The 17,769-nt window shown below is 43.0% G+C and overlaps 1 protein-coding gene across 2 annotated transcripts; it reads left to right on the top strand.

Annotated features, from left to right (window-relative positions):
- The first annotated feature begins 200 nt into the window (after positions 1 to 200).
- Positions 201 to 13,445, top strand: ENC1 (ectodermal-neural cortex 1). Of its 2 annotated transcripts, none has more exons than XM_032676236.1 (3): positions 201 to 405; positions 5,014 to 6,826; positions 10,348 to 13,445. In XM_032676236.1, the coding sequence occupies exon 2, from the start codon at positions 5,026 to 5,028 to the stop codon at positions 6,793 to 6,795; it is 1,770 nt and encodes a 589-aa protein (XP_032532127.1). In that variant the 5' UTR covers positions 201 to 405; positions 5,014 to 5,025; the 3' UTR covers positions 6,796 to 6,826; positions 10,348 to 13,445. The 2 variants fall into 2 exon arrangements, with proteins under 2 accessions (XP_032532127.1, XP_032532129.1); XM_032676238.1 differs by lacking the exon at positions 201 to 405 and adding an exon at positions 578 to 650.
- The last annotated feature ends 4,324 nt before the right edge of the window (positions 13,446 to 17,769 follow it).

Here is a 17,769-nt window from a genome sequence, read left to right on the forward strand (position 1 = left end):
CGTGCACGGCTGCACCATCCTTCGCCGCTAGCCGGGACAACTCCTGCGCTGCCCTCGTCCTGCCGTCCCTCCCCTGCCTGTCACTCACACCCTTTGCATAAACGCTCCCCCCGCCCCCAGCCCATATACCGCTTCTCCGCTCCGCCGCCGGGGCAGAGCTGCGGCCAGCTGTGCCAGCAGGAGCAGCAGCCCCTTCTTCGCTTCCTTCCGTCCCTCTTCCCTACCTCCCGCCCTCCTGTCGCGTCCCGCCTCCCGCCAGCGGCACCAGCTCCGCCCGGCGCTCCGCGGCTCCCGGCCCTGCCGCTTGCCCTCCGCGGTCCCGCCGAGCCGGCACAGCCACGCTCCCGTCCCATGCGCGGCGCTGCGCCGCCCAGGGACCTCCGCGCTCGCCCGGGAGCCGCCGCTGTAAGTGGTGCCCGCCGACCGAGTGCAGCGCAGGGGAGGCGGGTGGGCAGCGCGGCGCTGGGGAGGGGCAGAACCAACGCGTGCTCGGGGCCGGCGCTGCCGCTGCGCTGCCGGCCGTGCTGCTCCGGCTGGAGCCGGGCTGCCATGCCGGCCTCCGGCAGAGCCGGAGCCCGGCCCTTCTCCGCCCCGACCGGAACGCCAGGCACCATCGCCCCGTTCGTAGGCAGTGGGGCACTGGGCAGCCGGTGGGTGGGCATCCGCGGGAGTTGCTGTCTCCGGTATGCGGCTGCCCTCGGAAAGTGTCGGGTCCTGTTGAGAAGACTGGTAGCCTCCCCGGTGGGCTCCACCTTCCTGCTTGGGTCCCCGGGAGATCCGGAGCATCCCTCAGCGGGCGTGAGGCAGGACAAGGGAATTAGCGAGCGCCTCGCTGCTCCCTGAGCTGGCTGCGGCGCTGCTCTCCCTGCGCCGGCACAGAAACTTTTGCACGTGGTTATTGCTCTATAAAGGAAACTAAATGCGTTCTAACTTCTCGCACTGATTATTTTTTTTATCAGGTTGGGAAGAAACCCTACAAGTTTCTTTTCAGAGACAGAGTGGTTTAGGCGTTCTGATGGAGCGAACTGGGGGGAATTTAGATTTGCCTTTCTTTGTCTGCATGTGGTGAGCTGTAGTGCATTCCTAGCAGAAGCAGCGTGTTCTGCTTTCTGTCTCGCTGCAGGTTCTAGGAAGCCACTGAGTTTGAAGACTTTCGGCAGGTCACGATTTGGCTCTGCAAAACTGATAAGTATCGGTGAAGATTTAGCAATTGAAAGCGGTGTTAGTTACATGGATGGGATGATTAGCAGATTTCCTCTCTTTCAGCAGTTTCACTGATTCTAAAGAAAAACCACTATGTAACTGTAGGGTCATATTAAAATGAGCCTGCATCAGGGAGGTGTCAGTAATTTGAAAATACTTAATTTTTCATTTGATTTAGGCTGCGACCTGCGTGCTGTAGAGCTGTTAAGTAGGACAAGGAGCTTGTTGTTTAGTCTTAAAGTAGTGTTTACTACTGGGCTGCTGTGACAAGTAGCCTGTTGAAGTGTAATTATAAATCAAAGTCTTGGTTCAACCTCTGTTCCTAGATAAAAATCTATATCTGTAATTTCCTGACCACTTCTTGTCTTTTACATACAAATATTATTATTTCTAAGGAAAAAAGTGCCTGAAGGGAACTGACTCATATTATTCAAGATGAACATTTGCTCACAAGGTAAATTACCTCTGCTGAACTATTTGAGGCTTGCATAATTTCCAACACAAAATAGAGAAATTGGAGATGTCATTTATACGTTTTAATGTTCTTATAAGATTCTGGACTTAGCTAATTGCCAGAAACTGCAAAAGGACATTTACAGAAACACTGCCTGTTAGTGAATGATGATAATCGCTTGTAAGGGCGTTTGTTTGACTAGTCCATGTGTGAAGTCATATCAGCACCACAGTGGAGGAAAAAGATATATATATAGATATGTATCTTTGTTCTGTTTGGGGAAATATGTTAGCTTATCTTAAATGTGAATTGGAATACTTTGAATTCCTCCGAATAGATGACATTGTGATGATAAAGGCAGTCTTACAGAACAGTTCAAGACCAGCATATATGAAATCTGCAAGTGCTTCTCACTGAGAGACCAAGTCTTCTATTTTAGTGGGGTGAAACGCTGGGTGCCTTATTCAGTAGCTGTTAGAGAGTGGTTCATATATATATTTTTAAATTATTTTTTTACAGCAGTATTTGTTTCTATGGCCGTGGGTGGGCTTGAGTAGCACACAGTGGTCTGTTTCTCCTGTGTGTGTATGGTCTGTAGAACTCTGGGGTGGGGTTTTTTTTATGTTTACCTCTTTTTTGTTGTGGTTATGGGTTCATTCTGAATGGTGCTTAACAAGTGGTACTCACAGGAGTACACAGCCTGGTGAAAGATATGAATGCCTATATTTACTGCTTCTGATGTGAACTTTACCTGCCCTATTTCTGAACCCTGTGTGCATGATGAAAGAAAGTTTTCAGTATACTCTGAATTCCCCCAATATGTGGGGGAAAGAAGACGACTTGTGTTTTCACTGAGATGCTCACATGCCTAGACTGTGGTGTCTACACATTCACTTAATTGGAATAGAGTGTGGGGGGCAATGAGCATCTTCAGATCCTGGTTTCTCTGTTGTCCCTGATCAGTGGGGTGTTTAGCTCCCATCCTGCTCCCTGGTGAGGAAACCTTGCAGGAGTAGATTGTCAGTGTGAGAAAAACCCATCTAGAGAGATCCAGTGAATGCTTTGCATTGCATCATAATAACATTTAAAATAGTAAAGTGCCTGGAAAAGTTTCAAAAAGTTGACATTAAAAGGTTCACCTTCCTATCTGTGTCTTCAAAGTGTTTGTATACTAGTATTTCAGGCCATGACCCTTTCTGTAATCCTTCAGTTCCAGCAGATTTTAACCAGTATATAGTCAGTATCATATTTTTGGCTATAGATTAAGTGGGTAATATTAGTCTGAGATTGGTGCTCAGGATCCTTGAATGCCATCTAAGTGTTTTGATTTTTTTTTTTGCCAGACAATAGAATTGCATTAAAAGTAATTTAATTTTCCTAGTAAAAGGGTTTGTTTTATGAAGATATACCACCTGCCTTGAGTTGTTCTGTGTTTAGTGTTAGTGCATTTGATAGGTTTGTCTAGGGAGCATTGGTAAAATGCCTTTCTAGACTTTTGCGTGGTAGAGTAAGACAGATACTCTGCCTTGTGGCTCTGATGTGATTCCTTTCTGTTGTGGAGGATTTTGGATTGCTCACTCTTGCTTGTTCTTTTCAATCCCAGTTAAGTTTCATCAGACAAGTTGTGTTTCAGATTAAAGGAGGTGGGCTATGGTAGTTTTACAGTAAGGTATATCTTTATTCCTTAATTTATGTTGGTTTTAGGGGCTTTTTTTTTTTTTTTTTTTGCTGTAACTGAAGGAAAAGGTGTATCGCAAACTTGCTGTTCAATATGACGAATCAATTGTTCTGCACATTAGCAGAGATAGCAAGGAGGATGGTATGGGCTATGCTACAGTTAATCTGCAGGTGTTATATGTTCCATATACACAGATTGCTTGTTCTGAAATGGAGTCTGCTGCCCAAATTAATCACATGTGGTTTTGATTTTATTGATGTTTCTGGTCATATGAATCTAGAAAAATATATGTATTAAAAATGCTTTGACGCTTGTAAAGCTCTTGTATCACCTAGAAGCATGAAATGTGGGAATGGAATTTTACTATTTTGTGCTGCTTAAAGATGCTCAGGAATATAAAAATGTCCGTGTGAGAGCGAAGTATATCCACATTAAAAACCTTCACAAGTGGCCCCAGGTCATGCAATGACTTTGGGCATTGCGCGCTTTCCAGGTAGACTTTTGCCCAGTTCTTTATTTGAAGGTGCAGTAAAAGGGGCATGCAAATATAATAGTAATTAGTCGAGTTTGGTTCTTGTCTCTCTCTGAGCTTTTTCCACAATTTGAAGAGAGAGGTGAGATTATTACAGTAGTGGTCACAGCCACAGCTTGCACTTGGCTCTGTGTGCTTCATCTCCTATTATTTGCCTTGTGGCTTTTTGGCCACTAGCTTTACATTGCTGCCAGTATTCCTCCCTTTGGCTTGATTTTTAGTTAAATCTGGAAACTTGCTGTCATAATCATACACAGACCTGCATATCATGACAGGTAACGTTCACCTCTAAATAGGAAGTGAACAGCATTGCGTTTGTTACGAATAGAGCAGGATAGGATATGTCTTCGGTTTTATGCCTCCTCCAAACCTCAGAATGAACTAATGGCTTGTGTGCTGAGTACCTGAACTCTCCAGGTGGCTTCAGAGGCAGCGTCTCAGTGACTTCACCTGGTAGTCAAAACACGTTTTTCTGCTGACTCTGCCTATGAATGCTGTATCACTATAGCAGGCAGCCACTGGCAGAGTTCAGGATGGAATATGTAAAATTTACTTGTCATATTTTTTTATGATTATGCAAGTCTAAATTTGTGATTGATACTAGGTTTTTCTTTTAGAGTTGGGTTGAGTTTTTTTTCCCCATTTTGTGCTGTTGCATATGGAATGATTATACCAAAGGGAAGCTTCCTAATGGGATTAGTAGGTTTTTGTTCCCTTTGCAGCTTTTGACATTCCTTAGGTATTCTGTCTGGTAGCTCTTCCTGCTATGATTCAGTACAGGAGAATGTTGCAAGCATGTGCATGTGTATGTATGTAATGAATCAGCTGGTCTAGGTTGGGGAAGGGTGAGAAAATCAGTCCTGGTTCCTTTTCTTTCTCTGACTTGCTCACTATGAAAGTTGGAGATCAGGTTTCCCAAGATAAACCTGCTCTTAGGCAACAAATTTAGACTATGTCATTTATGAATCTCGTCTTACAAAAAAATAAACACATGCCAAAGGTAGATGTAATTCTCTGTCCACTCAGCTATAAATTAAGGCTTTTTCTCCCCCATCTTATAGTGAATAATAGATACACTCTTTGATATGTAAAAGTAATGATGAATTTAACGCTTATTTATCTTATGGTTTTTTCCTTTCTTTGTAGGTCTGAAAGAAAATGTCAGTCAGCATGCATGAAAATCGCAAGTCTAGGGCCAGTACTGGCTCCATAAACATATACTTGTTCCACAAGTCATCCTATGCTGATAGTGTCCTTACTCACCTGAACCTTCTGCGCCAGCAGCGTCTCTTTACAGATGTACTTCTCCATGCTGGGAACAAATCATTCCCCTGCCATAGAGCAGTTCTAGCTGCTTGTAGCCGCTATTTTGAAGCAATGTTCAGCGGAGGACTGAAAGAGAGCCAGGACAGTGAAGTCAACTTTCATAATTCGATTCACCCAGAAGTCTTGGAGCTTCTTCTGGACTATGCGTATTCCTCCAGGGTTATCATCAATGAGGAGAATGCAGAGTCACTGCTGGAGGCTGGCGACATGCTGGAGTTTCAGGACATTCGGGATGCTTGTGCAGAATTTCTGGAGAAAAACCTTCACCCCACCAACTGTCTTGGTATGCTGCTGCTGTCGGATGCTCACCAGTGTACCAAGCTGTATGAGCTCTCTTGGAGGATGTGCCTTAGCAACTTCCAGAGTATCAGTAAAAGTGAAGACTTCCTCCAGCTGCCAAAAGACATGGTAGTGCAGCTCCTTTCCAGTGAAGAATTAGAGACTGAAGACGAAAGACTGGTATATGAATCAGCTATCAACTGGGTCAACTATGACCTGAGTAAGCGTCACTGTTACCTGCCGGAGCTATTGCAGACAGTGAGACTGGCCCTCTTGCCAGCCATATACCTTATGGAGAATGTGGCCATGGAAGAACTTATCACCAAGCAACGGAAAAGCAAGGAGATTGTAGAAGAATCAATAAGATGCAAGTTAAAGATCTTACAGAATGATGGAGTGGTCACTAGCTTGTGTGCCAGACCCCGTAAAACAGGCCATTCACTTTTTCTTTTGGGTGGCCAAACTTTTATGTGTGACAAGCTGTATCTAGTGGATCAAAAGGCAAAAGAGATCATTCCAAAGGCTGACATACCAAGTCCACGGAAAGAGTTCAGTGCTTGTGCCATAGGCTGCAAAGTGTATATCACTGGGGGACGAGGATCAGAAAATGGAGTCTCCAAAGATGTGTGGGTGTATGACACCCTTCATGAGGAGTGGTCGAAGGCTGCTCCCATGCTGGTAGCTAGGTTTGGGCATGGCTCTGCTGAACTTAAGCACTGTTTGTATGTAGTAGGAGGACACACTGCAGCAACTGGTTGCCTTCCAGCTTCCCCTTCAGTATCCTTAAAGCAAGTAGAACAATATGACCCTGTGACCAACAAATGGACCATGGTTGCCCCACTGCGAGAGGGAGTAAGCAATGCAGCTGTAGTCAGTGCAAAGCTGAAGCTGTTTGCTTTTGGAGGTACCAGCGTTAGCCATGACAAGTTGCCCAAAGTTCAGTGCTATGATCAGTGTGAAAACAGATGGACAGTACCAGCCACCTGCCCTCAGCCCTGGCGCTACACAGCTGCAGCTGTTCTGGGTAACCAAATTTTTATAATGGGTGGAGATACTGAATTCTCTGCATGCTCTGCTTACAAATTCAACAGTGAGGCATACCAATGGACTAAGGTGGGAGATGTGACAGCTAAGCGAATGAGCTGCCATGCAGTGGCATCTGGAAACAAATTGTATGTGGTTGGAGGCTACTTTGGCATTCAGAGGTGCAAAACATTGGACTGCTACGATCCCACGTTAGATGTATGGAACAGCATAACAACTGTGCCCTATTCACTAATTCCCACGGCATTTGTCAGCACATGGAAGCACCTCCCCTCCTAATTGTGTATATGTTGCAATTACAGAATATCAGGTGAGAAATAGCACTTTTGAATTTCACTGTAATAATGCTTTTCACAAAGTTTTTCAGCAGCAGCTCGGAGAAGAGGTGGGTATGTTCAATCCAGTTTTACAGCTGGAGCAACTAAGACGTACATTCATGGGCTGTTGTAAGCCAGACACCATGTCTGTGACAAAGCCAGATGCTGAAAGTAGTTTGCCACGTATCTTGCACCCACTTTTTTTGCGAGGCCTTTTCCTGCATGATTTAGGTGTAAAAGACTGAGCAAAAATAACATTTTCAACTTGTGGGGAAATGCAGATAATCTTTTGGAAACTGACTCTTGCTGTGCTTTTAAATGATGCATGCATACTAAACAAAGTTTCAGTACTTTTTTTCCTCTAAGTCTAAGGCTAAGTCACTCTGTACCTAGCAATAGTACCCAAAAAAGATACTGTGAATATTAATCTGAAGCCTGATAGTGAATTCACTTAAATTTCCAGGCAGACAGGCTTTGGGGAAAGTTGCTGTTTTATGAGGTGTTTTACAGGCAGTTCAGGACTAATTTTCCATCTCACCTGGGCAGCATGGTTGCATCTGCATGGACTAAGGTTGCAATTGTTCCATTGTTATCCTTTAAAATAGAGATTTTTTCAAAATACTTATGGTCATATATGTTGAACTAGATATAGTGTCAGGAAGACTTATAATTAATGCTGGCTGAAATAATTACCAGTCTATAGTGCACACTGTTCCCAAACAATTTAATTATACATAATGGGCCAAGCTCTTACCAGATGCAACTTCAGCATTGTATCTTCTCACAAGCAAGTCTGAATTTGGTCTTGCTTGGTTGGTTGTTATGCATTTCTTATTTTTAGGAGGAGGGGAGAAAAATTTCAGATTTTAATTTGTGTATTTTGCAACAAATCTGGCAAACTCCCATTTGTGTTGTGTTTCTTTTATCCCTCGCTCTTCCACCGAGGCTTTAGTACAAAATCAGTTACCACCAGTCAAACAAATATAGTGTGTGCTTGATCCTAAATAATCAATGCCCCATGAATGGTAATTTCATTTTGGATTTGAACAGTGTATATTGTACTGATGAAGGCAGGCGTGTTAGAAGGAAAAGGCAAATAAATACGGTTGCAGTAATTGAACAAGCTGTGCATATGCCTCTGTTTTACCTAAAAGTTCAGACTTACAGAAGTTCTTCAGAAGACAGGAAGAAGAGCTTGCTTATAAAGACTTCTCTAAGGTCTTCTGCTTGGGACAGATAATTGGGGTTTGGGGTTTTTTTGGTATTTTTTGCAGCAGTAGACATTTACCTGACTCTTACAGTAAATGCAAACCCCTGAAGTCTTTAAAGCAGTATAGATAGAAGTATATACCAAGAAATGTAGGATAGTCATGAAATTGCTTTCTCTATGGTACACTGAAGATTCATCTTGTAGTTGTGTTTCAGTTGACTGGGAGCTTTGACTCAGTAAAGCATACAAGGTTGGGCCTATGCAAAGCAGCAGCTCAGCTTGGAAATCTAGAGCTGTGTTGTGCCACCAGATGCTTTTGTCTCAAGTCGTTATTTGTCTTGAAAACACTACCCTCTCTTCTCTCCTCTCCAGAACTTGCTTTGTTTTTCCCAGACTTCTCTTGGGAAAGCAGGGCAAACCCTTGAGACTTACCAGGTCCTGGGTGCTGGCAGTAATTGCCCCCTGAAAGCCAGCAAATGGGAGCCCTGATTTCTGTGTGGCAGCTTCCTCCCTAGCTGGGAATAATGTCTGGATGTCTTCAGATACTTTGTATTATTACTGATTTTATGCAGTGCTCAGTGTTATCAGAGCAGCAGTATTGAATGCCTGGACTCAGGTCTGTGCCAAGAAAAATATTGACTTACTCTTCTGAGACTGACTTAATTGTTCTGAAGTTTACAGTACATGAGAGGGAGTGTTTTATTTTGAAAAAGAGTTCTTAGGATATAACGGTGCAAAAAGCTTTCCTTTACTCTGCAGTACCTTGTTAAAAGCCATTATTTTAGCTTCACTAACACACAAGATAACTGCCTTAACTAGCACAGGAGATAACTGTCCGAATGTAGCCAGTGACTGAAATCTCTCCAATGCTGTGTGCCATCCACCAAGTAGGTTTTTTTTTTCCTACTGGCTCCTGCTGCTTTGTCAGTGGGTGGGAGGGACAGAAAGGAAATTACTACTGATTACTCTCTGTTTTCATGGTGCTGTGTGACCCCAATCTGACAGCTTTTAGGAAGACTTCAGTGTACTTTCTCTAGTTCCTCAATCTTGGGAGTTTTGAGTAGGTTTTTTTTCCTCTCTGTTTTGGAATCGTTTATAATATTTCAAAGTTCATTTTAGGACAAGGAACACTGTTTTGACTTCAGTATTGATAGTCTCTTTCAGTGGGAAGAGTTGCATGCTATGCTGAAGAATTTCTAGAAAAGACTAATCATTGCTAAGTGTGGAGACTTTTTTTAGATGTAAAAAATAGCCCACAGTTGCAAAAACGCTGGATGCTCTGGGCTGTTATGTAGGCTGTGTTATTTCCTGTGAGTGTGCTCTGTTGTTCTTAGACATCAGAGCCTGAGAGAAATGTGGTGTGTTCAAAGGATCTGTGAGTGCAGTGGAGCTCATTTCCATTGTAATGAAGTAGGATTTGCCCCCTAAAATTCTAGCAGTGCTGTCAGAAATTACTGTGATGTACTGATGATGGTTTAGAAGCTGGCATTTCAATACAGCTTCACAGTGAAAAAGCAAAGCACAGTCTCAGCATCCAAAGGCTGAATTTCTCATTGAATAATCAAGTTTATAAAGTACTCTAGGATGGGCTTATTGATGCATGGTGCATTGCTATGTAAAAAGAAATGAGGCAGAATTCTGCTCTAATGAATAGTAGATACATTTTAAGTAAGGGAATTGTATGGCCCTTTCTATATTGTGAATAAATTCAGTTCAGAATTTGTTAAGGTGAATGGAGGTATTGGGGTGAGACATCTTCACCTTCCCTTCTGCTTTACTCCAGCCAGGTTTGTTTTGGCCCAGAGATAGAAAAAAACCTGTTTGCAATATGTACTCATGTGGATATTGTAGAAGAGAAGTTTGAAAACATTATGTTTGCTTAAAACAAATCCAGAAACTTTTAAGATTTTGGGAGAACATAAAAATGTTGGAGTGTGTAGAATGCAGAGCCCATTGTATTGAACTGTATTTAGCCAGTTTGATTTAGGTTTCAAATGTCTGAATTTATACCCAAAGAATAAAACAGTCTTCCTGGGGTCAACAGAATGGTTTGCAGAGTAAGGCTAGTAGAATAATAAAGTCCGAATCTGACCCTAAAGAACTATGTTCTTGACCAGTAGTTGGGTATTGCAAAGGAACATCGAGGTTGGGGGTGGGCAGGGAAGCCCATCAACTGGATTGTATCCTAAGCCTCACTTTTAGATTTTCTTTGACATGTAACAAAAACTTTGTTGTACATTGTTGGAGCAAAACCCTTTAAGTCATTTCTCTCTTCTTTCCCCCCACCTCTTCCCATGCTTTTAGTTTGCTTCTTTATTTGGAGAAGAAAACTGGAACCTCAAATCTGGAGAAGTGGTTTTAATGAAGAATCGTTTGGCATCTCTTGCATTTGAAGAAAATCCTCTGCACCTTGTAAAGTGTACAACCTTGACATGAAGGAATGGGAGAAAAAACCCACCTGTCTTCAGTGCTTCAACACATGGTTTAAATATGAATGGACAAACCTGTGCTCTGGTCCTTGTGTTAGTAATTGTGGATTAACGCCAATATTAATCAGTCCTTCAAAGGCAAAAAAGAAGAGACAGAACATCTCTGAGCTGTGCATCGCGCAGCACTCAATTTCCACGGACTCCACTGTTTTTATGTGAAATTTGAAATGGTCATCACCTCTCTTTGTGGTGGTTTGAAGTGCCAGCTGCAGGGGAAGCAGGCCAGGTCTGAAACAGCGTGATGCTGCTGTGAATGAAGATATAGCAGTATTGCTGCTGAACTCTGCTGACTGGAGAGTGCTTGTCTGTGGGCAGTGCCTACAGCATCTTCTAGACCCTGTGTTGCATTGTCCTGTGTGCAGTAAGTGACCTGCTTTGTAAGGAACAGTCCAATGGTGAAATGTTTTTGCAACAGTGGGGAACAAAACATCCCTCCGATACTCCTTGTTCCCGTTCCTCCTTGTATTTATGAGTAGTTCAAACTGTCCTATTCCAATTATGTTACTTGTAGATATAGTTATTTATTGTTCAGTGCTTGCATGCTGAAACAATGCCTGCAATTGTCTTCATGTTGCAAGGGCTTGTGTGAATTGTATGTTTTGCACATATTGTGATTGCTGACTTGCGCTGCTGCACGAAGGAAGAAAACTGTTGGGTAACAGTTGGAGGTGGGAGGAAGGAGTGGCTTCCCAGTTGGAAATGGAAGGATTAAAAGACAGGGTCTTGAATTACACATGTACTAAGGGAAGAAGCCATGGAAGTCACTTTCTCAGGCCACCAGCTCCCCAGGTTGCATGTGGTGTGTCTTGTAGATGGTGTCCTTGCAACATTTCATTTGTTGGTCATGCCTTTCAATTTCTAATCTGGGAATAGCCAAAGTCTCTTGCAGCTCTCTCTTTGTGCAGCTTCCCGATTGCAACGCAAATACTGTGGAAGAGCTTCTGGATACCAAGCCCAGATGAAGTCATTGTCCAAACTTATTTATTTATTTATTGGGTTGGAGAAGGGTTACAATATAGTCACATTGTCCTGAAGGAGTGGAGAATGGTGATTCAAGAATAAAAACAAAAAAACCTCAAGATAGGTTAGTGATGAAGTCTTAAAAAAAAGAAGAAAGAGCAGCAGTTTTGCACTGACTGAATTGCCTCATCCATCTGGATTTCAGATGATATCTGAGTGGCCAGATGTCATAGATGCAAGTGCTCTAGAAAAATTCTTATGGGGATAGAAGATGAATTTCAAACCTCTTAATCTTGAAAAAAAAAAAAAAGGCCCTCAAACTCTGCTGCTTTTTATTTTCCTTATCCTAGTGTGTCATTAGTCAGTTGCTCAGAAGTGTCAGATGCAATCCTGAGAAACCAAACTCTGATTTTTAAATAAAATTGTTTCTTATCATTCTGGTCTTTAGACAGAGATGAAGCTACTCTTTTTCTTTGGAATTTCAGAAGCTTGTGTTTCACAGGCACTTTCTTTGCCAGATCCTCTAATGAAGCATGTATTGTATTGTGTTTTTTTTCTTGAATGTTTTTGAAGCCTAACTTAACTGGCACATTCAGTAACATGGTTGGTGTGTGCTGTGGTATAAGTAAACAGCTGCATGCGTGCATGCAAAACAAAAATAGTCACACTGGTGATGCTTGCCTTTTTCTCCGTGACAGTGATGTTGCTGTGTTTGTGAAAGCTTTGTCATCTGAAAGTGTTTACATTGGTCACTGGAAGTTTCTCTGTGTTGCCTTGCATTTGATTTGCTGTTTGGAGTAGACTTACGTTTCAGAAATAAAGTATTTGGAGTTCTGTGAATGCTGACAGAACATTGATTAGTTAGTGAAGGCATTAGCAGATTTTAAAAAAGGTGAGGTCCAGCTAGATGTGATAAAATTCTAGTTCTGCTGGTTAGACTGATTCCTTGAGATGATAGATTAAAAAAGTGTTTAAACCCACAACCTCTCCACCCCCCTTAGATGGCCTTTAAGCAATAGGAAAACATCTTAGATAGAGTAGGATTCCTTTCTATATCCCTGTACTTGCACAGGTTGCCATGTTGAAGCAAACAGCCTTGAATTTTTGTTGCCTTTCATCTTGTGGATCACTGTCAGGAGTGCGAAGGGAGCCATAAAATCAGACTTCCTGTGCTTTGCATGTCCGCTCCCCAGGCACTAGCAGCTACATGAGGTACAAGGAAGTAAAGAACCAGGTCCCCAGGGGCTTCCTTGTTTGAATAAGGGCATATAGCTTTGAGACCTGTATTCTCTGTCAAGCTGATTAGAGTCCAGAGGTGAAGCTGCCCTTCATCTATCTATTTAGCTTATGAAATGTGTTTTGTAGTGCCATGGAACTTCCAAAAGTGGGATGAATTTTCTGCAGCTGTTTCCAAAGTTGTGGTCTGCTTTCAAGTCCTCAGTTAATTCCTGTGTGTAGGCTGAAGGAAGCTGAAGTCAGGGTGGGCCTCTAGCTCTGCAGGGAATACACTAGGCTCTTGCTCTTTGAATTGATGTGGGAATCCTGGCTAACTGCTTGACCATTCCAGTCCTGTAAAACACCACACACTTGGAAGCAAATGCAGGTCACAGGGGAGTGCACACAAAACCCCTGGCATAAGATGGGAAGGTTCCTCTTATTTTGCAGGCTGGTTGCTATAGAAACATTTAACAAAGGACAGCCTTCCTCTTCTGGTATAATTATGCAGCCCCTTTTCTATACGTCTGACACTTGTCGGAATAAGAGTGATTAGAACAGAATAATGTTCCCATTCCTGGCCATTGAAGATGTGGTTCATGTGCTAAAAGAAAACTGTGCAAGTGAAGAAATAAAATTATCTGTTGTTTGCTACTACATCTTAAGATTTTGTACAACTCACGTTTTTTTCACAATGTGAAACTGAAGGTCAATAAATTATTAGAGATTTCCTCTCCATAGAATGTTTATTTCAAGTGTTGTCTCTTTCTCACCCCTAAATGCTCTGAATCCCTTATAATGTCCTTTTTATGTCCTCTTAAGAAAAGCACATCGACAACATGCAATTAAATGGTTTGGTTTAGGCTTCTGCTTCAGTTGTGCTTTCCTTCCCTTTGTTCTGTCCTGCTGCTGTTACTATGATCTTTATCTCAAAGTTCAGCAGTTAAAACTCTGAGAGCCTCAAAACGTTTAAGAACAGGAAATGCAAGTTTGTTGGTGCTTGCAGTACAGTTTAGTTAGTGCCTGATACCACTTGGAAGCTGAATTAGGCATCTTGAATCCTTCCTAATTATTCTTAAGATAGAAAATGCTGGCTGTGTATAAGACATTCTAGTAGTTCTGTATAATGCACACATACAGCCAAGCTCTTTGAACTTTTCATCTTATGTTTTTATGCAGGGTGGTGGGGCTTTTTTTTGTGTGTGTGTCTGTGTGTGGTTTTGTTTTGTTTGTTTTTAATCCTAGTGATTTTCTACATTGAATTAGCACATGTCTGGCCTTACAGCATTGCTGAACACTTTGTCCAGATATAAAATAATGTCATGCAGGGACATTTATGCAGACATCCTGGAGGTTCAGTTCTGCTCTGGTCTGCTAAGTACTGACCTGCTGTCCTGCCTAGAAGAGGATTTTCCTCAAGTGTGCATCTGTTGCTTTGGGGGAAAGGAACAGGGCTGTTCTTCCTTGCTTGTGTTGTTTCTCTACCTGCCATCTCATCCCATTGCCTCTACAGCTCTAAAGAGGAAGTAAAGGAGAAAGGGGTGTCCACAGGTCATAGCACAGTGATCTGAGGATGCTGATGCTTTGGTTGCTATCACCAGCCTGTACAACATGACTTGTGTAATGGAGCACCTGAATTCCTGACCCTGGAAATGACATTGTAGTGCTTGTTTAACAGAGAGAGAAATGCAAGGTGGTAGCAGGAAATAGTGCTTTCTACAAGAATTAAATTTTCCGACATCTTCTAATCTTGAATCTAATCTATTAAAATTCCTTCAACTGCCCCCTTGTGGCAGTTTGAGCCACATTAGAAATCTAAAATCCAATTTTTAAGCTTCTCCCCACCACTTCCCACAATTTATCCTAACACCGGAGAGAAACTTTCAGACCAGAGGCTTCTGTAGGGAAAGGGGGAAGTCTGTACATTTATTTACACAAATAAATACTATACAAACTAAAGGCAACTATCTATCTATCTATCTATCTATATATATATATATATATATATATTACATTACTATCGGTCAGTCCTTTCAAGCCCCTCCTTTAACTTTAGTCCATATCAGCCTTTAAGGCTGATACGTAACACAGTCTTTTGCTGTGGGAGTGTTCTGGGCTCCTGAATGCTCCCCCCTCACCAAGTTCTAGTTGTTTGTTGTAGTCTCTCCTCCATCTCATGAAGTCCGAGAAGATAGCTTTGAGTCCTTGCTCTTCTGCTGCTGGTGATTTCTCCCTCTCGGTGTCTCACCTTGGTTCGTAGGCAGCTGCAGTGTAGCTTATCAAGCGTCCACATCCCGGAATCTTCGTTCCTCTACATCAGTTCTCAACTGCTCCCGGTCAGCTTCGGCAGGCAGCTCCCGAGCTCTTGGCTCGTCTCCAGTTTTGCCTGGGACTCTTCCCCCGAGTGCTGGGCCTACCTCCATGGCCCAGTCTCTTGGCTCAGCTTCAAGTTGAGCCTCTCCTCCACTTACAGTGGAGGGAAAGAAAAAGCCCCCCTCTACAGCTTCACTGCAGAAAAGGAGGGGGAAGAAGGCTTGGCTGCAAAGCCTGCCTCTCTCCTCTTACCTCAGGTGCTGTGAATCTCTTCCTTCACAACACACACTCCAAATGCTGACTCTAACTCTAGCCAAAGGTTGAGTTGGGGGGTCGCAGGGCTCCCCTCTCCCCCACAGAGGGGAAGAGAAGGAGCCCAGCCACCCCCTGGCCTTCTCTACCTACACACAGCAGACACTATGAGCAGAACAACCAAGACAGAACTGCCAACAGCTTCCGGTGCCGTGATATATGATTTTGAACAGAAGCAAACAACATGGACGGTGATTGGCTCTCCAGGGAACAGTCCTGGCACCCAATCACCTCTGAGCCCCCCCAGCCTCTCAGGGGGGCCAATCTCAACCTATGACACCCATGAAAATCACAGTTTTCTTTGTGGTGTTTATTTGCCCAAAGGAATTGGGGCAGTAAGTGACTTTCAGGCCTTGGCACTGCTTGGATGACTTGTGTTTGAGATGTTTGCCACCAGTTTTGTCTGGGAGGGAGGGGCACTTAGAGAATCTCTAAATATGAAGGATTATGGAAGAAATCAGCCTTCCCCTGTGGGAAGGTTAAATCAGTTTCTTTGCTTATTACAAGCTCTTTTCTAGACAGTAACCTGGGTTGGGTTTTTGATTTGGATTTCACCAGGGCCTGGGATGCTTACAGCAGCACTGGGCATGAACAAACTGCTCCAGAGTGACTCACTGGTGTCATTTTAGGGCACTGGGTTAGTTTTTCTATCTGGTCATGGATTCAAACACCTTTGCTTGGAAGTCTTTGAAGTCTTCTCATACGGAAGGTCTGATATTTATGGTAAGAATGTAAAAAGGATAAATACAATTAGATTTAAAACAACTGATAATCTGAAAAATGCATCTGCAAGGCACTGGCTCTATTCATGGTAAGTATAAAAACTAAATGCCTTGAATGATTAGAAAGGAATCAGTTCATTAAGCACTGAGTATGGCTTCATCAAGCATACTGGGGTGATCAGTCTTGACCTAGGAACGTCTCAAAGGGTCTGTCTATGCTAGTGAATTGAACATGCCCAGAAACAGTCTCTGGCAGGGAGGCCAGCTGGCATGAAACAACCCTGGTCTCTTTGAGCAGCCCCTTGTCATGACAAGACAGGGTGAGTGCATGCAAGCTGCTTGGGGTGGCTTCTGGAGTGCTCTGGCCTTTGAATTCTGCTTAGGAACACTCCAGAGGAGCTCACGTTTGCATAGGCCAAAACCATGTTAGGGCTGCTCAAATGATTTAGCAGAACTGACAGTTTGTTCTGTACCTGGGAACACTCCTGAGTACAGTTTGATATATTTGCCATTGTTCCAGCTGGGACATATGAGTAACATTGTGTTTAGGTCCTTGATAACTGGGGGGATATTGTCTGACCCAGCATCAATCACCTAAATACTGTTGAAGATGGAGGAAGAAATGCTGTCTCTGAGTAACCTGGACATTGGTAAGTGGGAAAATGGGTCCCAAAGAGGTGGAGTCATGCTGCTGCTTCAGATGCAATGGCATGAAGCTTTGGAAGTGTGGAGAGAAAAGGGCAGGAGTGTCCACAGTTAAGTGAACAATGTTTGGTGTGCCTGAAGACAGGAGGTGGCAGCGTCCTGTGGGCTTTGCAGCAGCTGCATGGTGTCTTCTGGTTTCAAAAAAAGAAGACGGAGCAGGGCTCTGTCAGAGACACAGCACAAGTATGCACATGGGAATGCTTATGTGTGCTCATAACCCTGGTTGGCAAACACTGAATGAGACAAGTCACTTTTGTTATAAAAGATCACTAGTCCCTAGCTTTACCAGCATGGCCTCACTTTTGGCCCTTACACCTCTTTCACCTGCATAATTTACTCCGTTCCACAGCGTGAAAGGCTGTGCTTGAAACGGTAATCTGGTCTATCATCTGCATGTGTGTATGCTCATAAACCATACAGAAACATAAATATCACAGGAAAATTATGTTTATTCAAATTTTTACATTTATGTGTATGTGTGGCATGAAGCCAAATACAAAGTCCCTTGGTGGTAACACACGCACATGAGCAACGGGACCATCTGTCCTCTATGTGACTTTAATTACAGTCTATGACTTTTAAAGTGTCACTATTTGTTAGAAACTGTACATTGAAATATAAGAATTGCCCTTAAAACAAAAAACTGTACATAAGGTGTGAATTAAAATGAGTGGTTAAATATATTAAAAATCTCTTTCGTAATCATGTGTAGGCAATGCTGGCCTGACACTACTCTGACAGTCTCAGGAAACCAAACTAGACAATGTGTCCTTTTCTTGTGTGTGTGTGTCTAGTTACCCTAGAAACCATAATCTTTATCTCTGAAGCAATGGGAAGCTGTGAAGCAGGCAAAGCCACAGGAGTTTCTGCCAGGACCCCTCCTAATCCTTCTCTTATGTTATCAGACATTTAGTAAATTACTTAACGCTTGGTATTAGATGAAGTTCAGTAGATATTTTGTAATCACTCTGGAATTTGTGGGTCATAGTCTGTGCTCTGATTCAGAGGTA

Source organism: Chiroxiphia lanceolata, chromosome Z (genome assembly GCF_009829145.1).
Source record: "Chiroxiphia lanceolata isolate bChiLan1 chromosome Z, bChiLan1.pri, whole genome shotgun sequence".
NCBI classification, from domain to species: Eukaryota; Metazoa; Chordata; class Aves; order Passeriformes; family Pipridae; genus Chiroxiphia; species Chiroxiphia lanceolata.